At 40.7% G+C, this 18,351-nt stretch overlaps 1 protein-coding gene across 2 annotated transcripts; it reads left to right on the forward strand.

Annotated features, from left to right (window-relative positions):
• Positions 1-268: 268 nt before the first annotated feature.
• LOC129711764 (chromobox protein homolog 3-like) lies at positions 269-16,396 on the forward strand. Of its 2 annotated transcripts, XM_055659698.1 has the most exons (6): positions 269-414; positions 1,680-1,764; positions 9,450-9,591; positions 12,092-12,257; positions 14,319-14,416; positions 15,235-16,396. In XM_055659698.1, the coding sequence occupies exons 2-6, from the start codon at positions 1,713-1,715 to the stop codon at positions 15,362-15,364; spliced, it is 588 nt and encodes a 195-aa protein (XP_055515673.1). In that variant the 5' UTR covers positions 269-414; positions 1,680-1,712; the 3' UTR covers positions 15,365-16,396. The 2 variants fall into 2 exon arrangements, with proteins under 2 accessions (XP_055515673.1, XP_055515680.1); XM_055659705.1 differs by lacking the exon at positions 1,680-1,764 and having other exon boundaries at positions 290-414.
• Positions 16,397-18,351: the final 1,955 nt, after the last annotated feature.

Genomic DNA, 18,351 nt, shown 5'->3' on the forward strand with positions numbered 1-18,351 from the left:
AAGCTCTGTATTTTTTAACATCAACACAGAGTTATAAAATAATCAAAATATGCTCATAAAGTCTGGCTAAATAATTCCCAACAGTTTATCCCAGATCACATGACAAAGCCCGAAGTCTCGAGAAAAATGAATAGTTTTTCTGTCCGTTCTTTCTTTCAACTCACATATGTTGGATTAGCTTTTTCTGAATTTACAACCACTGGTTAGTTGGTTATTAACCGATATTTAAATATTATAAACAACAAGGGAAGCCTGGCTGAGCCTGCGCGTGCGCATTGAGTGAGCGCGTGGTTTTGGCGGGACCGTGAGCGAGCGAGAGTGAGAGCCGGAGACGAGAGGCAGAGACAGAGAAGAGACAGAGAAGAGACAGAGCGGAGCAGAACAGAACAGAGCAGAACAGAGCGAAAAGGGCAGGTAGGGCGGCAAGCGATCAGGCAGGCGGCGGCGGCGGCGGTGGTGGCCTTGCTTGCTCCCAGCCGGCCGCCATCAAAGCTCCAATGGCTACGGCTGCATGGAGCTCCCTGAAGCCGCGCCGCATAGACGTGCTAATTAGGGCCCGATTATCGAATTGATAAACTTGTGTTTGCATTGTGTGGATGCGGTTCGTGTAGGCCTAGAGTTTTCTGTCTGCTTGATTTGGGCGGGTAGGGTCGCCACACCAAGGATATTTTATCAATTATCAAAATTATTTGAGCCTGTGCTTTGTTGTAGTCGTTTAGTTTTTGTTTTCCGTGAGGGTGGCCATCGCGTTCTTTCAAGCCTGATACCTAAAACAGATCTGATTTGTTCTTTGGTATTTGCGTTAGTGTTTGCCAGGTCCAGTGATTCTTTTAACACATTTTTATTATCTTGTTTCCTTTATGTGGCTTGTTGTTAGGTTAATTTAATTTAGAAATACAAGTAGGGCCATTGTTTAACTGAATCTGTGCGGAAGTTGAATGTTATATTTACGATTGTTGTTTGGTTAATAAAGTTAGTAAACAGACTGGTAGGAGACGCAATCTTGCGAAAAGTCCTTAACGAACAAGTTAGGTATTCTTTACAGCTTGAATATATTAATTTCAAGACAAATTTTTATTTGAGATAAACCAAAGACTAAACTTGGTTTATACTATTTCCGAGAACAAAACAGCATGATTTGGATATAGGGGTAAAATATTGGCTATGATAGTATGTTTAAGAAGGAACTGCAGAAAATCGAAGGTAGACAAAAATGCTGGAGAAATTCAGCGGGTGAGGCAGCATCTATGGAGCGAAGGAAATAGGCGACGTTTTGGGACAGTATGAATAGTGTGATAGTATGAACGGTTGTAATCGGGTTGCTCAAGTGGAAAATTTAGTAAACGTTTAAAGTTGTCCTGTGTACATTCCATGTGCAGCACATTTCAGTTTCTATCTCGAGTTCTTTAAAAACCTGGGTTGTTAGATGCACTTCGGCTTGAATCATAAAACTCATTAATTTGTTTTGGCTTCTTAGTGTACGGGAAGTTGACCGTTGACTGCTTCAGTCAGTTGTAAACACATTTTGATATTTTACACTATGTCCCTTTTTAAATTAAAATAATGTAAAGACTCTAATTAGGTTTTTAAAAGTTGTTATTGTCTTGATTACACCAAAATGTAAGTGTTTAAAATGTTGACTTTATTTATGTGTGAGCAACTACTGATTTTTTTCCTAGGACTTGATTGAGTAGGCGGATACACAGTAGAAGATGACTACGGTTGAAGAATCCTTTTTTTCTCCTATTAGCCTTGTTTCTACTAGTGAGTTAATCCATGTTTATAAATAATAAAGACAATGCATCATGTTATGTCCCATTTACAGTTTATGATCATTTGATGTTAAGTTGAGCGTTGAGTAAAATTTGTGTGTCAATTCCCAGGCTCCAAAATAAAAATATGTACTCGTGCTATGTTACTAGATCTGCCATTTTGAGGACAGAATGAAGTTAACAATTTCTTAGAGTACCAGACAAGCATTCAATCCAATGAAATGGGCACTGCAGTTGTTATGCTGTTCTTAATGTTAAAGGTGGTTTAAAAAACACTTGCAAATGGCAGACTTTATTAATTAGAAATCTGCAAAATTTGGTGGAGGGCCATGGGAAACTTTTTAAAATTATTTTTGTCAATTGTACAACTGATTTAGGAAGGGCCTGGTTAGTAGGAAATGATTATTAATGCCACTAACAAAAGCAATTGTAAAAGGGTTGTTTGAGATTATAAGTATGTGCAGTCTCATTCATCAATCTATTTTATTCAATCTTGATATGTCTAGTTCAAAATTTGAATGGGTTCGGTAGTTTTAATCCTGTTCTGACATCCAGGTGTGAAATTCTTTTCCACTTTTGTTTTACTTGCATGCTTTCACTAGGTAGTATGAATCAGTACAACTACAAAACCTTTTCTGAAAATCCTGCAATCTATACATTGGGCATGTTTTGCAGACTGTGTTTATTTTTCTTAACACTTTGGTGGGAATTAGCTTTATATTGTGTAAAATGGGAAGAACTGTGGTAACAGTTATTTATAGGGTCAGTTGCTTGCATAGTCCACTGGATCAGCTATCAGCCCTTATTTTCATGATGAAAGATGAGGGGCAAATTAGTTTATTCCCCTCCCTGTAAATTAAAAATGTTAGCCATTTTAAAATGACTTGCAGGGTTTAAATTTGAAAGTAAGTTTTGCTTTATTTTTATACTCCTTGTGCTCATTGGAGTGTTATTACTAGCTTTCCTCCAGTGGCTTTTTTAAGTGACCATTTGCATTTTGGTTGTAATCATTTAGCCTATGCACACTAGGTGATGAGCATTGTGGCCAACTTCATTTCTGTCCTACCTAATCTCTACGCATTTGGGAATCAGTTAAAGACTGGTAGTTCTACATGAGACTGTCAGTGCTGGAATTTTGAGTAACAAACAGACTGTACTTTGTGGGTGGCCTCTGGAGCGATATGGACAGACAATGTTTGGATAGGGATACTACGGACTGGTAAGGGGGGGGGGGGGGGGGGGGAATAAGAACTGCAATGATAGGTGGATCCAGATTAGGAGGAGTGATGGGCAGGCGGATCAGTTGGGGATAGCAAAGTATGGGTAGCAACCGAGGCAGAAACTGATCAGCAGAGAAAACAAAGAACTGCAGGTGATGGAATATGTTAAAAAAGGTAGGGAGTAAAATGTCGAAGCTGAAGGAGGGGAATGAATGGGTTCCCAGTAGGGAGGCAGAGTGATGGAGAAGGGGAAAGGAAGCGGGCGACATCAGTGGAGGAAAGTTTAATGAAATGTGTGCAGGGGAGAGCTGGGTGGATGGATAAGGGGAGTGGTTGAAACTGAAGAATTTAATGTTCATGCTGTTGGGATGTGGGCTACGTATGCTGAACATCAGGTTCTGTTCCTCCAATTTTGTGTGTATACTCAATCTGGCAGTGGAGGAGGACAAAGGCAGGCAGGAATGGGAAGAAGAATTGAAGTGGCTAGCAACCAGGAGTTTGTGTTGGTCCTGGAGGACTGAGCGACGGTGTTCGGCCACATAAAGAACACTGAATCCAATAGATTGTCAGTTGTGCATGTCGATCTTTGTCTCGCATGGAAGCGCTCTATAGGCCTCTGAATGGAGATGGGGAGGAAATATCAGGACAGGTGTTGCGCCCCTTGTGCATGCAGAGGAAAGTACAGAGGAAAGAGGGGGGCAGCTGCGGAGGGGTGAGCGAACTAAGGAGTCGTGGAGAGTGGTCTCAGCAGAAAAGCAAAAACGGGTGGTAAGGGGAAGATGTGACTTGGCCGAAGTTCGTTGAAGGCAGCGGAAATGTTGGAGAATGATGTTGGATGCTGCGGCAGTTGAGGTCCACGATAAGGACAGAGGGAATTCTGGTCTCTGTCACTGTTCTACTTTGGTAATGAGGGTATGAGAGCAAAATTGCAAGGAGAAGCGGATGAGGGCTCCATCCATAAATGTCCTGAAGAGAGGACCTCGGATGTGCTAATGCATCTGACATCTCATGTCCTAGGCCTCAACTGGGCTAGGAATGTCATATGCTGAGAGAATATGATTATTAAGGGTTTGGACACGCTAGAGGCAGGAAACATGTTCCCGATGTTGGGGGAGTCCAGAACCAGGGGCCACAGTTTAATAATATGGGGTAAGCCATTTAGAATGGAAATGAGGAAACACTTTTTCACATAGAGAGTTGTGAGTGTAGAATTCTGTGCCTCAGAGGGTGGTGGGGGCCAGTTCTCTGGATACTTTCAAGAGAGCTAGATATGGCACTTAAAGACAGCGGAGTCGGGATATGGGGCGAAGGCAGGAACGTAAGTACTGATTGGGGATGATCAGCCATGGTCGCATTGAATAGTGCTGGCTCGAAGGGCCGAATGGCCTAGTCCTGCACCCATTGTCTATTGTCAACTGAGACAAATAAACTTCGAAAGAGAGACATAGATACCTGGATAGACTTTCTCCATAATTGGAAGAAAAAAGTGAGATGCGGCAGAGATGGTCCAAGTGAACTTGAGGATAGGGTGGAAGTTGGTTGAAATAGATGAGTTCTGCACGAGTGCAAGAGGCAGTCCATATGCAGTCGACCTTGTAGGAGAGAAAGAGTTGGAGTGTGGTGCTGGAGTATGTTTGTAATGTTTAACATAGCCAGCAAAAATAGCTGACACTCATTTGAGTGAAGGTGAGCGGAATCAAAAGAAATGTTGAGGGAGAGGACAAATTCGAAGTTGAATTGGAAGTTGAACTGTTGAGAATATATAAGGTGTCCCGGATGTAGATGGAAGGAACCAGACAAGTTGTATCTTGCTGTGCAGTTAGGAATTGCTTTTAAAATAGACCAGTATTCTAACCAGGAACTTTGATTGTACAGCTCAACTATTCAGTGCATTACCTTGATGAGCTAACCATCTTCATAAATTAGAATTGAAGAACATCAGGCTGCAGATGCTGAGATCTGCTGCAAGAAAAGGAGAGCAGCAGGAAGAATTCAGCTGGTAAAGTAGTGGAACAAAATGGACCGTCAACGTTTTGGGTTGAGATCATTCTAGACTGAGAGAAGAGAGGAAGTAGCTAGTATTAGGTGGTGGGGGGAGAGCTGACAAGCAATGTGGATAATGGTGAGGATGGGTTGATTGGCAGAAAAGCAAGAAGGGGAGGGAAGAGGATAAAAACGAGAATAAAAGACTGCATTCTGGAAAATAATATGAAGACTGAAAGGGGGTAAGCAGTGGTGGGGAAGAGAGGGCCCAATGGAAAGGGGGGGGGGGTCGGGGGGAAAGAGAAGACGATGGGATTCGGGTGAGGGAAAATGTAGTGAGAGAGGACCAGGGTAGATGGGGGGGGGGGGGGGGGGGGGGAGGAGATAAAGTGACAGAGCGGGGTGCAGGATAACTATAGTTGGAGAAATCAGTGTTCGTAAGTTGGATTGTAGACGCAGGCGGCATATGAAGTGCTGTTAGACTTGGCAGGTGAGACAAATGCACTTGCACCTTCACCAATCTTATATTTTGCATTCAATGCTCTAGTGTGGCCTCTTTCAGTTAAGTGATACCAAAAGCAGAGTAGGTAGACAAAAATGCTGGAGAAACTCGGCGGGTGAGGCAGCATCTATGGAGCAAACGAAATGGACACCATTTCGGGTCGAGACTTCTTCAGACTGATGTAAGGGTGGGGGGGCGGGAAGAAGAAAGGAAGAGGCGGAAACAGTGGGCTGAGGGAGAGCTGAGAAAGGGAGGAGACAGTTGGGACTACCTGAAATTAGAGAAGTCAATGTTCATACCGCTGGGGTGTAAACTGCCCAAGAGAAATACGAGGTGCTGCTCCTCCAATTTATGGTTGTCCTCACTCTGGCCATGGTTGAGGCCCAGGACAGAAAGGTCAGATTCGGAATGGGCGGGGGAGTTGAAGTGCTGAGCCACCGGGAGATCAGGTAGGTTAATGCGAACCGAGTGGAGGTGTTGGGCGAAGCGATCGCCAAGCCTACGCTTGGTCTCACCGATGTAGAGCAGCAGATGCAATATGTGAGGTTGGGGGTGCAGGTGAACCTCTGCCGCACCTGGAAAGACAGCTTGGGTCCTTGAATGGAGTCGAGGGGGAGGTAAAGCGACGAGTGTAGCATTTCCTGCGGTTGCAAGGGGAGGTTTGGGTGGGAAGGGACGAATTGACCAGGGAGTTACGGAGGGAGTCGTCTCTGGAAAGCTGACGGGAGGAGATGGGAAGATGTGGCCAGTGGTGGGATCACATTGGAGGTGACGAAAATGTCGGGGGATTATTCGTTGTATGTGACGGCTGGTAGGGTGGAAGGTGTGGGCAAAGTTTAATAACCAAAAGCAGAGTAAGTGACTGCTTTGCTCAGCACCTCCATGCTGAAAACTGACCATCTGGATCTCCTAATTGCCGAACACTTTTCCCCTCCCCATCCCTATATCAATGTGTCTACTTTGAGTCCACCATCGCCATGGAACAGCCATTGATATTCTGCTCTGGTAGTCTGCAATCCAATGGCATGAGCATTGAATGCTCCAATTTCAGGTAACCCACTTTGTCCTCTGATCTACCCTGATTGGCTCCAGATTCCAATTTTTCCACCTTATGGACACACCCCATTCCCCCAATTTCTTTCCTCCTCCTTCATACTTTCCTACTGATCCCCTCTGCTCACCCCCCCCCCCCCCCCCCCCCTCCCCTCCCTCCTTCACATCTGCTACCACCCTTCCTTTCTACTATCGGATTCCAGAATCTGCATCTGTTTATACATTTCTCCCCTCCAAACCTCAGTTACTATCTCCACCATTCCCTCCCCACCTGATTATTATCTGCTATTCAAGTCAAGTCAAGTTTATTTGTCACATGCACATACGAGATGCGCAGTGAAATGAAAGTGGCAATGCTCGCGGACTTTTGTGCAAAAGACAAACAACAAAACAACCAAACAAATTATAAACACAATCATAACACACATATTCTTTTACATAATAAATAATGGAAGGAAAAACGTTCAGTAGAGTTAGTCCCTGGTGAGATAGGCATTTACAGTCCGGATTGCCTCTGGGAAGAAACTCCTCAACCTCTCCGTTTTCACCGCATGGCAACGGAGGCGTTTGCCTGACCGTAGCAGCTGGAACAGTCCGTTGCAGGGGTGGAAGGGGTCTCCCATGATTTTATTTGCTCTGGAGTTGCACCTCCTGTTGTATAGTTCCTGCAGGGGGGCGAGTGAAGTTCCCATAGTGCGTTCGGCCGAACGCACTACTCTCTGCAGAGCCTTCTTGTCCTTGGCAGAGCAATTCCCAAACCAGATGGTAATGTTCCCGGACAAGATTCAAACTCCCCTCAGCTGTATCCACCTATTGCCAGCTCCGCTTACCCTCCTCGCCCTGCCCTAATACTGGCGACATTCCCACCACTCTTTCAGTCTAGATGAAGAATTTCAACCATAAACATTGTTCATTTCTCTCCAGATACTGCCTGACCTGCTGAGTTCCTCCATCTGCTCTTTTGTTTACTATAAAACTATAAACTATAAAATAGCCCAATATTGTGCACCCATTGTTGCAAGGTTGTCTTAGACCCACTACTGTGGGCTCTTAGTGCTTTGGCAGATCACTATGTAGAAATATGGTATGGTGAAGAAATTACTGAGTTTTCCAACTGTTGCTTCTTGTTGTTCAATGATTGGAAATATTGTTTTAATGCTACCAGTGGTTCTGGGGACTGACAGTGTTGGGATTTCAGATTTCAAAGTGGGGGAAGAAAGAAAACACCACAGCTGACTTCAGTTGAGACATTTTTGTTTTGTATGCATAAATGGTTCCCCCAGAAATTACAAATGAATATTACTTGGCAGTGTGGCTGACCAGTTTCTCCTTCCCTAGCCCAACGGCATTACCTGAAAACTTGTTCTGAGCTTAAGCAAGAGCAAGTTTGTTTTGTGTTCATTGCAGCACGTTGCCTCGATGTGCTTAGATTAAAAAAAAAATCCAAGTGCTAGAGAAACTCAGCAGGTCAAGCAGCATCTGTGGAGGGAATAGAAATATGACGTTTTGTGTTGGGAACCTTTAGACTGATGGAGTGTGGGGAGGAAGCTCAAAGAGACCCAATTCCCCCACCATTTTCTCACCCCTACTCCATCGGTCTGAATACGGGTCCACACCCTGTATGTCGTCTGTCCACTCCCTCCACAGATACTGGTCGAACCACTGAGTTCCTCCAGTAATTTATCTCTGCCTATTTTCTCTGTATGTATTTGCTTCAAGAGGTGAATCTGGTAAGGAAAAATAAGTCAGAGCAACATTATTGTTAGTGATTCAGAAATGGGTCGTATTTAAACATTTGTAATTGGCCTTTATTATCAAGCAACTTTAAATTTAAGCCTATCAGATTAGAAATCAGTAATTTTTGACACTAGATTTCAGATGTTCTTAACACCCATTTTACCCAAGTGCCGTACCCAAATTTGGTATGCAGAGTGGAGTTTATTTAAACGAGTGGAGATAATAGCCTATTTTTGTTTAAAATATCCTCTGTCCTACTTGGGGGTGGCAGCCCCACTTTGAAAGTTAATGTTTTATGATATTTGCATTTCTTAATATTGACTTTTTGTAGTGTGAAATTTGTTTTTATTTTGTAAAGTAGTGATGCATCTTAAGCACATGCATGTTGATTTGTAATTTCAACTACTTTCATTTAGAATCTGCATATTTTTTATGTAATAGTTTTGAGTTACTGCTTAAGTCATTTGCTTTGCCCATGGGAGATTATTTTACAGTACTTGCAAGAGAAAATAGGCATTTAGTGTTTCCATGTGTTAAGAAACCTTATGTTTGTGTATGTTCGGATACAATCCAATCTTATACGAAATTAAAATAACAATGTGCAAAGCATACACTAAGGTGTTAATTTTAGAGACTTAAAATCTATAAGAAATAATCTAAGGGGTAATGTTCACAGATTACTTGGATGAAATCAAATTTTCTTAAGCTTTTGTGGATTTGTTTTTTGCCAACTGGTAAACCACCCGATTAGTGCAGTTTTCCCATATTCTTGTAGCTTCAAACTGTAATATTCCTGCAAGCATGCACTTTCACTTTTGTACAAGTGCTTGTCTTTAGGGCTAACTAGCTGCAGTACATGGATTTGAGGAGCTGCCAGTGGTCAGTTTTTCAATACTTAATGGCAAAGCTTTTGTGTAGATACCTTAATCTCCTACATTGTTGGCCTGTGCCATAATGTAAGCATGTTCCATTCAACTTAACAGTTGATAATGGAGAAAACTGGAACACTATTCAAATCCAAATTCCAACCTTAGCTTGGGCTCCTTTTGTAAGATAAAGGGAAACATGGGGCCATGTAGCATAAATTGTTTTTTTGTTAATTTAGATTGTTTAAAAGTAAATATTCAAATATTTTCTGCTACTGCACACTTTGTGTTTTATCGTCTTTTTTTTTTTTTGCAGCAAAAATGGGAAAGAAACAAGGTAGCAAGACAAAAAAATCTGAAGATGTTCAGCCTGAAGAATATATTGTTGAACGAGTGTTAGACAGACGAGTTGTACAAGGAAGGGTTGAATATCTTTTGAAGTGGAAAGGTTTTACAGAGTAAGGATCTTTACTGCAAAAGCAATCTTTTTTTACTCTGTTTGAATGCTGGACGGTGAAATGGGCATACCATTTTGATTTGAAATTCTACAGATAGACAGTTTCAGTTTGGAAATAAATCAAGTATTCTTTTGTAACACTCATAATTGAAAGGTCTCCACTTCCACCCATAATTGTAGAAACATTTCCAAATTACTTGATTTTTTTTTGTGCCTTACTGGTTAATTGATCATGAAATTCAATGTCCATTGATAGTGTCTTTCTTTCATGTTGCAGGATTATTAGTGGAAGTGATTTTACAATATGTTGCTGTACATGGTGCTGTGAAATCCTTCTTATGTAAAGATTGATTCCACACCACTGACAAAAACTAGCAATCTTCTAATATTTTAAAGTTACCCACTGGCCATTATATTTATTCCGATCTGCTTAAAAAAAATAGGTATGCAATCAAAATGGTATAATTGAGTCACGCACTTTATTTGCAACATTTGGCTCCTATAATTTTTAAATTTGTAGTAATATGAAATTAGTAAAGAGGTGGACACTAAATACATAGGAGAACCAATTCATTTCAGATGGATGTTTAACGATCTTGCAGAAGACACATGCAAGGTTCAAAGTGGGTGAATGAGTTGGAGGAATAGAGAGACAACGTATTTGGACGGCAAGAGTCTGGATTTGATAGAGACACAAAGATCTCACCAAAATGTATCTATAGAAACATAGAAATTAGGTGCAAGGAGTTCGGCCCTTCGATCCTGCACCACCATTCAATATGATCATGGCTGATCATCCAACTCAGTATCCCGTACCTGCCTTCTCTCCATACCCTCTGATCCCCTTAGCCACAAGGGCCACATCTAACTCCCTCTTAATTATAGCCAATGAACTGGCATCGACTACCCTCTGCGGCAGAGAGTTCCACAGATTCACCACTCTCTGTGTGAAAAAGGTTCTTCTCATCTCGGTTTTAAAGGATTTCCCCCTTATCCTTAAGCTGTGTCCCCTTGTCCTGGACTTCCCCAACATCGGGAGCAATCTTCCTGCATCTAGCCTGTCCCAACCCCTTAAGAATTTTGTAAGTTTCTATAAGATCCCCTCTCAATCTCCTAAATTCTAGAGAGTATAAGCCAAGTCTATCCAGTCTTTCTTCATAAGACAGTCCTGACATCCCAGGAATCTGGTCTGGTGAACCTTCTCTGCACTCCCTCTATGGCAAGAATGTCCTTCCTCAGATTTGGAGACCAAAACTGTACGCAATACTCCAGGTGTGGTCTCACCAAGACCCTGTACAACTGCAGTAGAACCTCCCTGCTCCTATACTCAAATCCTTTTGCTATCACTAACAGTTGAATCCTATTTCAACAGGACAGTTTTGCAAAGTGAGCAAGCCAAGCATTAATCTTTCTTTCTCTCTGGGTAGAATTAAAAGTTGTGGTGCAGCGCAGTGGTAAAGTTTCTGCCTTCTAGCACTAGAAACCCGAGTTCAATCTTAACTGAGTGCTAACCTTTTTTTCAGATTTTCTCCGGTTTCCTCCCACACTCCAAAGGTCTACTGTTTGTAGGTTAATTGACTTCTGTGAATTGGCCCTGATGTGTAGGATAATGTGAGTGTACAGGGTGCTGAGTGCTAAGAGGTCTTTAAGATTATAACAGGATTTAAAGGAAAAATAAACGTTACACGATTTGCAACTACGTGCTGAACAGCTATCAATACTAGATAATCACAAAAAAAGCTAGAGAATCAGAACATTGTAATATAGCCTCATTGAGGGAATAGTGTTGATGCATTGGAGAATGACGTGTCATTTGATTAGATGAAAGAGGCTTGTGTGGACTGGTTGGGCTAAAGGACTATTTCCACACTGCATATTACATTTGTCTCAGTTCCTGAAGGACATTGGATAAAGATGGCCATTGATAATGTTTTATCACTATACAACAATGCTGGTGTTAAACTAGAGTTCAGGTTTCATAATCTTTTGTCATTCAACTCATAAACTCTGTTCAACATTAAAATCGGGTTGATGTCCCTGGTGTAAGTGCACTTAATATTTTAATGCACAATAATATTCGTACAGAGCAAATGTCTGGTACAGCAACCTTTCATTTCCTTAATACCTGCCATTGACTGTTTCGACACTTTTTCTAGTTTCATGTATGTTTCCAATATGGATGCACTTTATTTGTCCTTAACGAGTATAAGAAGAATAAAAGTTAAGCTATATAAAAAGTGAACTATTTTGTTAAGAGGATGGATGTTATGTCACCAATACCAGAATGCTAGGTTTAAAGCTACTCAACATTCTGCTTGCTTCATTGCTGTACTAGTACTAGTACAAGTTACTTCTGTTAAGGTTTGCTGTTAATGTCGTTAATTTGAAAGGGTTAGATCTGCCCTTTGCGCTTCTGCTTTTGGAATAAATCTACTTTGTTTAATGGGAATCGGGCTTTTTTGAGTAAGCTTTTACTTGATTATATTATGAATTTGTTTTAGTGCTGATAATACGTGGGAGCCAGAGGACAATTTGGATTGTCCAGAATTGATCCAGGAATTTCTAGATTCCCAAAAAGCCACCAAAGAGCGTACAGATGCATTCAAACGAAAATCTGTTTCCGAAAATGAAAGTGAAGAAAACAAGCCAAAAAAGAAAAAGGACCCGGTAAGAGACTTTTTTGGATTGATGTTTTCAGAACGGAGTCAGCTGATGCAACTTGTTTACATTGAGTCTAAATGATATAAATTACCTTTGCTGTTTACAATAAAACTGCAACTGCACTATTTCTCACTCATGATAAACAATTGTGCTCCTTGGACATGTCTCTTGTGTTTCATTGAGTGCATAAATTTGGTCTCTGTGGGGTACTTTTGGGCCTCAGGCATTTAGCTATTCCCATTCCACCCCACCAGTGAAAACCTAGTCAGTTGGGAAGTATGTAGCAGATGGTATAAATTCATATTATGTGTCTGCTGCCAATTTACATTTTATTGCCACCTGCATAATGGCTAGCTAATTATGAATTTACTATTTAATATTTGGATGTCAATTTGAAGTTGTAAGTGAGACCGCTTGTTTTTGTTTCAGGGTAATCAACGATGCGATTCAATGTGATTTATATTCTAAACTAGCAGTAGAGTTGGTCATGTGCAATTTTGGATTTTAAAATTTTGATGTTTAATTTTTGGTGAAATTTAAGTTATTAGTTGTATGGTAAAAGATGCACTTAAAACATGAATGAATGCCAGATGTTTGAAGGTGTTCTAATGTTAGTTGCGGTGCAAAGGGATTAAAGGATTAGATTAGAATGAAAGATTGTAGAGCATTTTAAAAGTTGTAGAGGTGTGGGGAGAAAGGTATGCAGTAGTTTACAAGAATGAGGGATGGGATAGGAAAGTTCAGGGTCTGTCCCACTTGGCGATTTTTTTTTTCGGCCACTGCAGGCGTCATATCAGGGTCACAAATGATTTTGAACATTTCAAAATCCAGCACGACAAAAGAAAAACACCGCGCGTCATACGTCATCACGCCGCAAATTTTTTGGTGACCTGATGCGTCAGTCAATTTTGCCGGCAGTCGCTGAAAAAATCGGCAAGTGGGTCAGGCCCTTTAAACTTTCACACATTCTGTTTCTTGTCGTGACAAAATTAACAGGATGCTAATGATCAAATAGGTTTCCATTATAGATTTCTATGTGTTAAGAGTTCAGATCGTGGAGGCTAAACCTATAAAAAATAGTGTTGTGCTGGTGAACAAGACTTTTTGTTAAATTGAAATGTTTGTCTTCATGGAAGCAATAATGACAGATGTGATGTGCAGTTTGCAACTTAGTAATGATGCAGAGGAACTAGCAGAGTTTGGCATGATTTTAATCAGTTTGCACATGTCATTGAGATGGAGCCAATGAAAGATTAATAGGGCCATTCTTTGGAAAGTGAACCAAATGTCTCACACATCACCAAATGGTATCACATAAAGCAGGGGTAATGTGGCCCATAACCCAAAATCATCTGGCCCGCAGGCGGTTTTTTCTCTCCCCCCCCCCGTAATTATCCAGCCCACAGACTTCCGTCATCTCTGGTATCTCCTGAGGCCCCGGCCCCCAGGCATGGTGACACAAGGAGGCCTGCGCTGGCGGCCGCCGAGCTTTGGCTGTACCGCATCGAGCGCAAAGCCGCTGGCACAGCTGCGCACCTTCTGTGTTAGGATTTGGGTTGTCAATAGGCCGGGGATGAGTGAGTGAGTATTTGAGCTTCACAGTCGGGATCGGCGTTGTCAGTAGGCCGGGACGAGAGAGTGTGAGTATTTGAGCCACCGCCTTCTGGACAGAGCCAAGGCAGTGGTCCATAGGTACGCCCTGTTCGCGATTGCTCGTACCTAGGGGCCAGTGCTCTGGATGGCGTCCTCGAAGGGGCGGGATCTATGTGAACACGTGATTTGATGCCTGCCATCCGAGGCGGGATCCATGTGTACACGTGATAGATGTGGCCTGCCATCCGTTCCGACATGCGTCCTGGCCGCAATGCAGAACACTACTGAGCCTCTCTACCTTGGTGTTTGAATTGTTACTTGCCTCTTTGTTTCTCTGATCTTCAATTTCTTTGCTACCCTTGCCTATTAATATTCTGCAAGGTATTATACAGTTTCTTAGTTTGTTCATTCACGTTTTACACAACTTCAATTTTTGATGCATGCTAATGAATAACAATTTTTTTCCCTCCTAAGACTGACAATCAACCAAGAGGTTTTGCCAGAGGATTGGAGCCAGAACGCATCATTGGTGCAACTGACTCGAGTGGCGAATTGATGTTTCTGATGAAGTGGTAAGAACTATGTTGTGAATTAGTTTATTTTCCATTTTAGTTGAGAATTTCATTTTATTTTTCTTGGGCCATTTTAAGTCATTTGATATTTGTAAACTATTATATGGTGATCACGGCTGAGCTGTGGTTAATGAATAGGATCCTGATAAGTGTTCCTGTCAAAGTGATCTGGCTGAATGTATCGCAAGAGAGATTGTCCTTCTTGGAGCTATTTTTTGCAAACCTTGCAGGCCCCAAGCCTTTGCATGCCATGGGGCCTGAAAGATTGGCGCCAATGTGGATGATTAACATTCTTTTGAAGTATTCCATTATGGGGTTGATGTTGGAGCTACTGGTTGGTAGTCATCAGAACTGGAAAAATATATATAAAAATGAATCTTTTTTTATATACATGTTGAAAATTTGTGTATTTTTATTCAGATTTCAATAAAACAAAGTGTTTTGTTTTACTCTTTTTAAACTAGTGGCCTCTTGTGGTCAAATTTAAACATTGTATTGGAAAATGGTTTTAATTGAGATGCATCTGATTTTACTGTACAGGTCTTATTTCTAGCACATGTGGGATTTTAGTGATGAAGCTAAGGCAAATTTTAATTCATTGTCCATTTTATGTCCGCGCGAAAATTGCCCCATGTGCTTAAATGCTTTAGACTTGGTTTGACTGTTGCATTGATTTTAGCATTTACACTCGGTCATCTGAATTACTTTTATGCACAGGTTTGTCATTAAATCAAAGTCTACTTTCAAAATGTTGTCTTTAGAATGCTTTTTATATAACTAAACATCGTATAAATGTTTCTCATTTAACTCCCTATTAGGAAGGATTCTGATGATGCCGATCTGGTCCCATCCAAGGAAGCCAATGTTAAGTGTCCACAGGTTGTGATTGCATTTTACGAAGAGAGATTGACATGGCATTCCTATTCTACAGATGATGAGGAAAATTAACTGCAGGATGTGTGTAACTGAAGGATATTGTGGAGAAATGTTTGGATGTACAGTTATTGCCCCCAAGTTTTTTTTGTTTTTTTTTTTAAACCTGCACTTGTCGTATAAAGTTCAATTTGTTTATTTCCCATTGACTGCAAGTGATTTGAACTGACCTGTGCATTGGTCCTGGAACCTTGGGATGCATTGATTAAATACATAAATATGAAATGTACTTTTGATTCATTTTATTGATAGTAGTCTAGTCTTGTTTACCAAAAAATTGTTTGCGCATAATACAAGCTTGTACTAAATCAGTCATGAGGATTTGAGGTTAGACCCCTTCATCATATTATCTTTTTTTTGTGTATTTGTTTGCTTACATTGTCAAGTTTTAAAAAAACTAAACGGCAAGTAGGAAAAATAACACGGGCTTTATCTGGGCAAGTGATTTAGTTCCAACTTGCAATAGCTTTGGCTCAGCAAATTATTCCAACTATTTTCTTTACTTTATTGATATCTAGTTTCTAAAGTCATTGTTGTGAAGTTTCATTGGTTTTTGTAAATGTGTGATTTTAAAATATAACTTGACGTGCACTATTTCTGTGGAATTGGAGCTTGCTTGGTTTCTGGAAAGGTTGGAACTGATCAACCAATGCAAATTCAGTGCTGATGTAATACATCTGCTGAATTGTAGCTTGGATACATGGCCAGGTCTTCATATGCCATTTGACTTGGATGTGAAAGTTATAACTATTCAAAGGCCTTGGTTTATACCTATGAAACACAATGTGATCATGAAATAACTAATCAACTCCACTTATCTTCTAATGCTGAACTGATGCAACAACATACTCAAATTAAGAAATTCTGACCAGCTTGGAAACATGGGTTAATTTTGAAACCTGAACGATTTTTATTTATAAATTCAGATTTTATTGTTTTTCTTTGAGTACTTGTATGTGTATTGCCTAGGTTATTTAGTAATGTTGATTTTTGTTAACAGCTGAGGATAAAATGTTTAATAAAACTATTTTGTCTTTTTGGGTAAAACATTTGTTGCTTTTTTGTGCATAATCAAGAAGTTAACAGGCCATTCATTCCTTCTCTCCAGAGATGCTGCCTGTCCTGCTGAGTTACTCCAGCATTTTGTGTCTATCTTCAAGATGGGAGCTCTGTCCTTTGTAAGATCATCAAATGTTTCTAGCATGGTCTGCAGTTGTGGGAGGTAAATTAGGTTTAACATGTTTTCTGAGCGGTCTTGTGCATTAACAGCTCCAACAGCATTGTCATGTGGACAATCTTGGTACCCGCCTATAGCAACGTACAACACATTTGTCTTCTTAATTCTCCAGTTAATTGACCTGAGGCATTAAATCTTTCTCTTCATAGAATGTTGGTTGAATCTGTTTAGATTGGGATAAAAAAGCCATAAATCTGCAGAATCACAGTATGCTTAAATCATGGTCGGAGAACATAAAATGGGAGCAGGCGTCCTTTTACACGCTCAATAAAACCATTCTGGTTATACTTTGGCTCAGATGCTATTATTCTGCAACTATTAGGCAAAGAAACAAACTATGAATCGGTGACATTGCCCACTCACTCTTTGGAGGGAGACTTCAATAAAAGGCAACCATTCTATTCTGTTTCTCTTGTGTTGGATGTCATAGATTGATAGTGTGGAAACAGGCCCTTTGGCCCAACTTGCTCACACTGGCAACAATGTCCCAGCTACACTAGTCCCACTTGCCTGCGCTTGGTCCATATCCCTCTAAAACTGTTCTATCCATGTACCTGTCTATCTGTTCCTTAAACGATAGGATAGTCCTAGCATCAACTACCTCCTCTGGCAGCTTGTTCCATACACCCAAAGCTACCCTATGGATCCCTATTTAATCTTTTCCCCTTCACCTTGAACCCATGTCCTCTGGTCCTCGATTCCCCTACTCTGGGCAGGTGACCCTGTGCATCTACCCGATCTATTACCTGGATGTGATTGTTGATCCAGTATTACGACATCTGTGCAACAATGGATGATGTGAAATGTGACTTTTTATGGGGAAGATTTATGGTACCAGGTGTGCTGAATGTAAATATCTTTGATCAATGCAATGAGAGACTTGCATACAAATCACATTTCTTTTTTTCCAATAACCCAGATTCTGAGTACTGCTTATAGTTCTGGTCATTGCATTGCAGGAAAAGTGTGATAGCTCTGAAGAGTACAGAGGAGAATTGTAATGTTACTAAATCTGGAAAATTTTAGCTGTGAGTAATAGTTGGAGGATTCATAAAGGAGTCCTGAATTAAAGTAATTTGTATCATTAGAGGTGGAAAGAGGAATATTTTATTTTCAGTGAGCATTAGGATTCATCCAGTGAGTGAAATGGTCTTGGAGAAAGAGCCCCCTACTTTAAACATGGTCCAGATATGCAATATGGGGAGATGTAATCTGCAGTGATATGAATTAAGTGCTTTAACAAATCCTTGACTGTGCTACTAAGGAGGCGAGAGACTATCCTGGAATTTAATTAGTTTAGGTAGTTCTTTATTGGATATTATGGGCTGAATGGCCTTCATGTTTTTACTTTCTGCACTGAAATAACAATTTCAAAGTTTGATAGAAATTATAGGATCTCTTATACCCATAGATTATTTTAGATTTCTTCTTGATAATAATTCAATTCTTTACAAAGCCAAACTTTAGTCACTACCTTTATTTATAATTAAGATCTTCCTGGAGATTCCAGCTCTGGAAATATTCTGGGAGTTGTAGCTCCCTATTTTTCCCACAGATGGAGTTGATATTTCACCATATACCCCAATTAAGTCCACATGGTGTTTAGAAATGCAGATGCTAAAGGTTATGTTGCTCCAACCCACTCTAATTGCTTTCAGTGTTGTGATATATAATGGTCCAAAATCGATTCCTCTGCCCAATCTCTTGTCATATTAGTCCTAATTTTCAATACCCTTGATTCCTGTTCATATACATTCACATATCT

This window comes from Leucoraja erinacea, chromosome 2, assembly GCF_028641065.1.
Source record: "Leucoraja erinacea ecotype New England chromosome 2, Leri_hhj_1, whole genome shotgun sequence".
In the NCBI taxonomy this organism is placed as follows: Eukaryota; Metazoa; Chordata; class Chondrichthyes; order Rajiformes; family Rajidae; genus Leucoraja; species Leucoraja erinaceus.

What these genes read in the sequence shown, in the direction of transcription:
- LOC129711764 (XM_055659698.1), top strand. Translation starts at nt 1,713, where the DNA reads ATGACTACGGTTGAAGAATCCTTTTTTTCTCCTATTAGCCTTGTTTCT. An exon ending in TATTAGCCTTGTTTCTACTA is followed by an intron (nt 1,765 to 9,449) that starts GTGAGTTAATCC and finishes TTTTTTTTGCAG; the next exon opens with CAAAAATGGGAAAGAAACAA. An exon ending in CAAAAAAGAAAAAGGACCCG is followed by an intron (nt 12,258 to 14,318) that starts GTAAGAGACTTT and finishes TTCCCTCCTAAG; the next exon opens with ACTGACAATCAACCAAGAGG.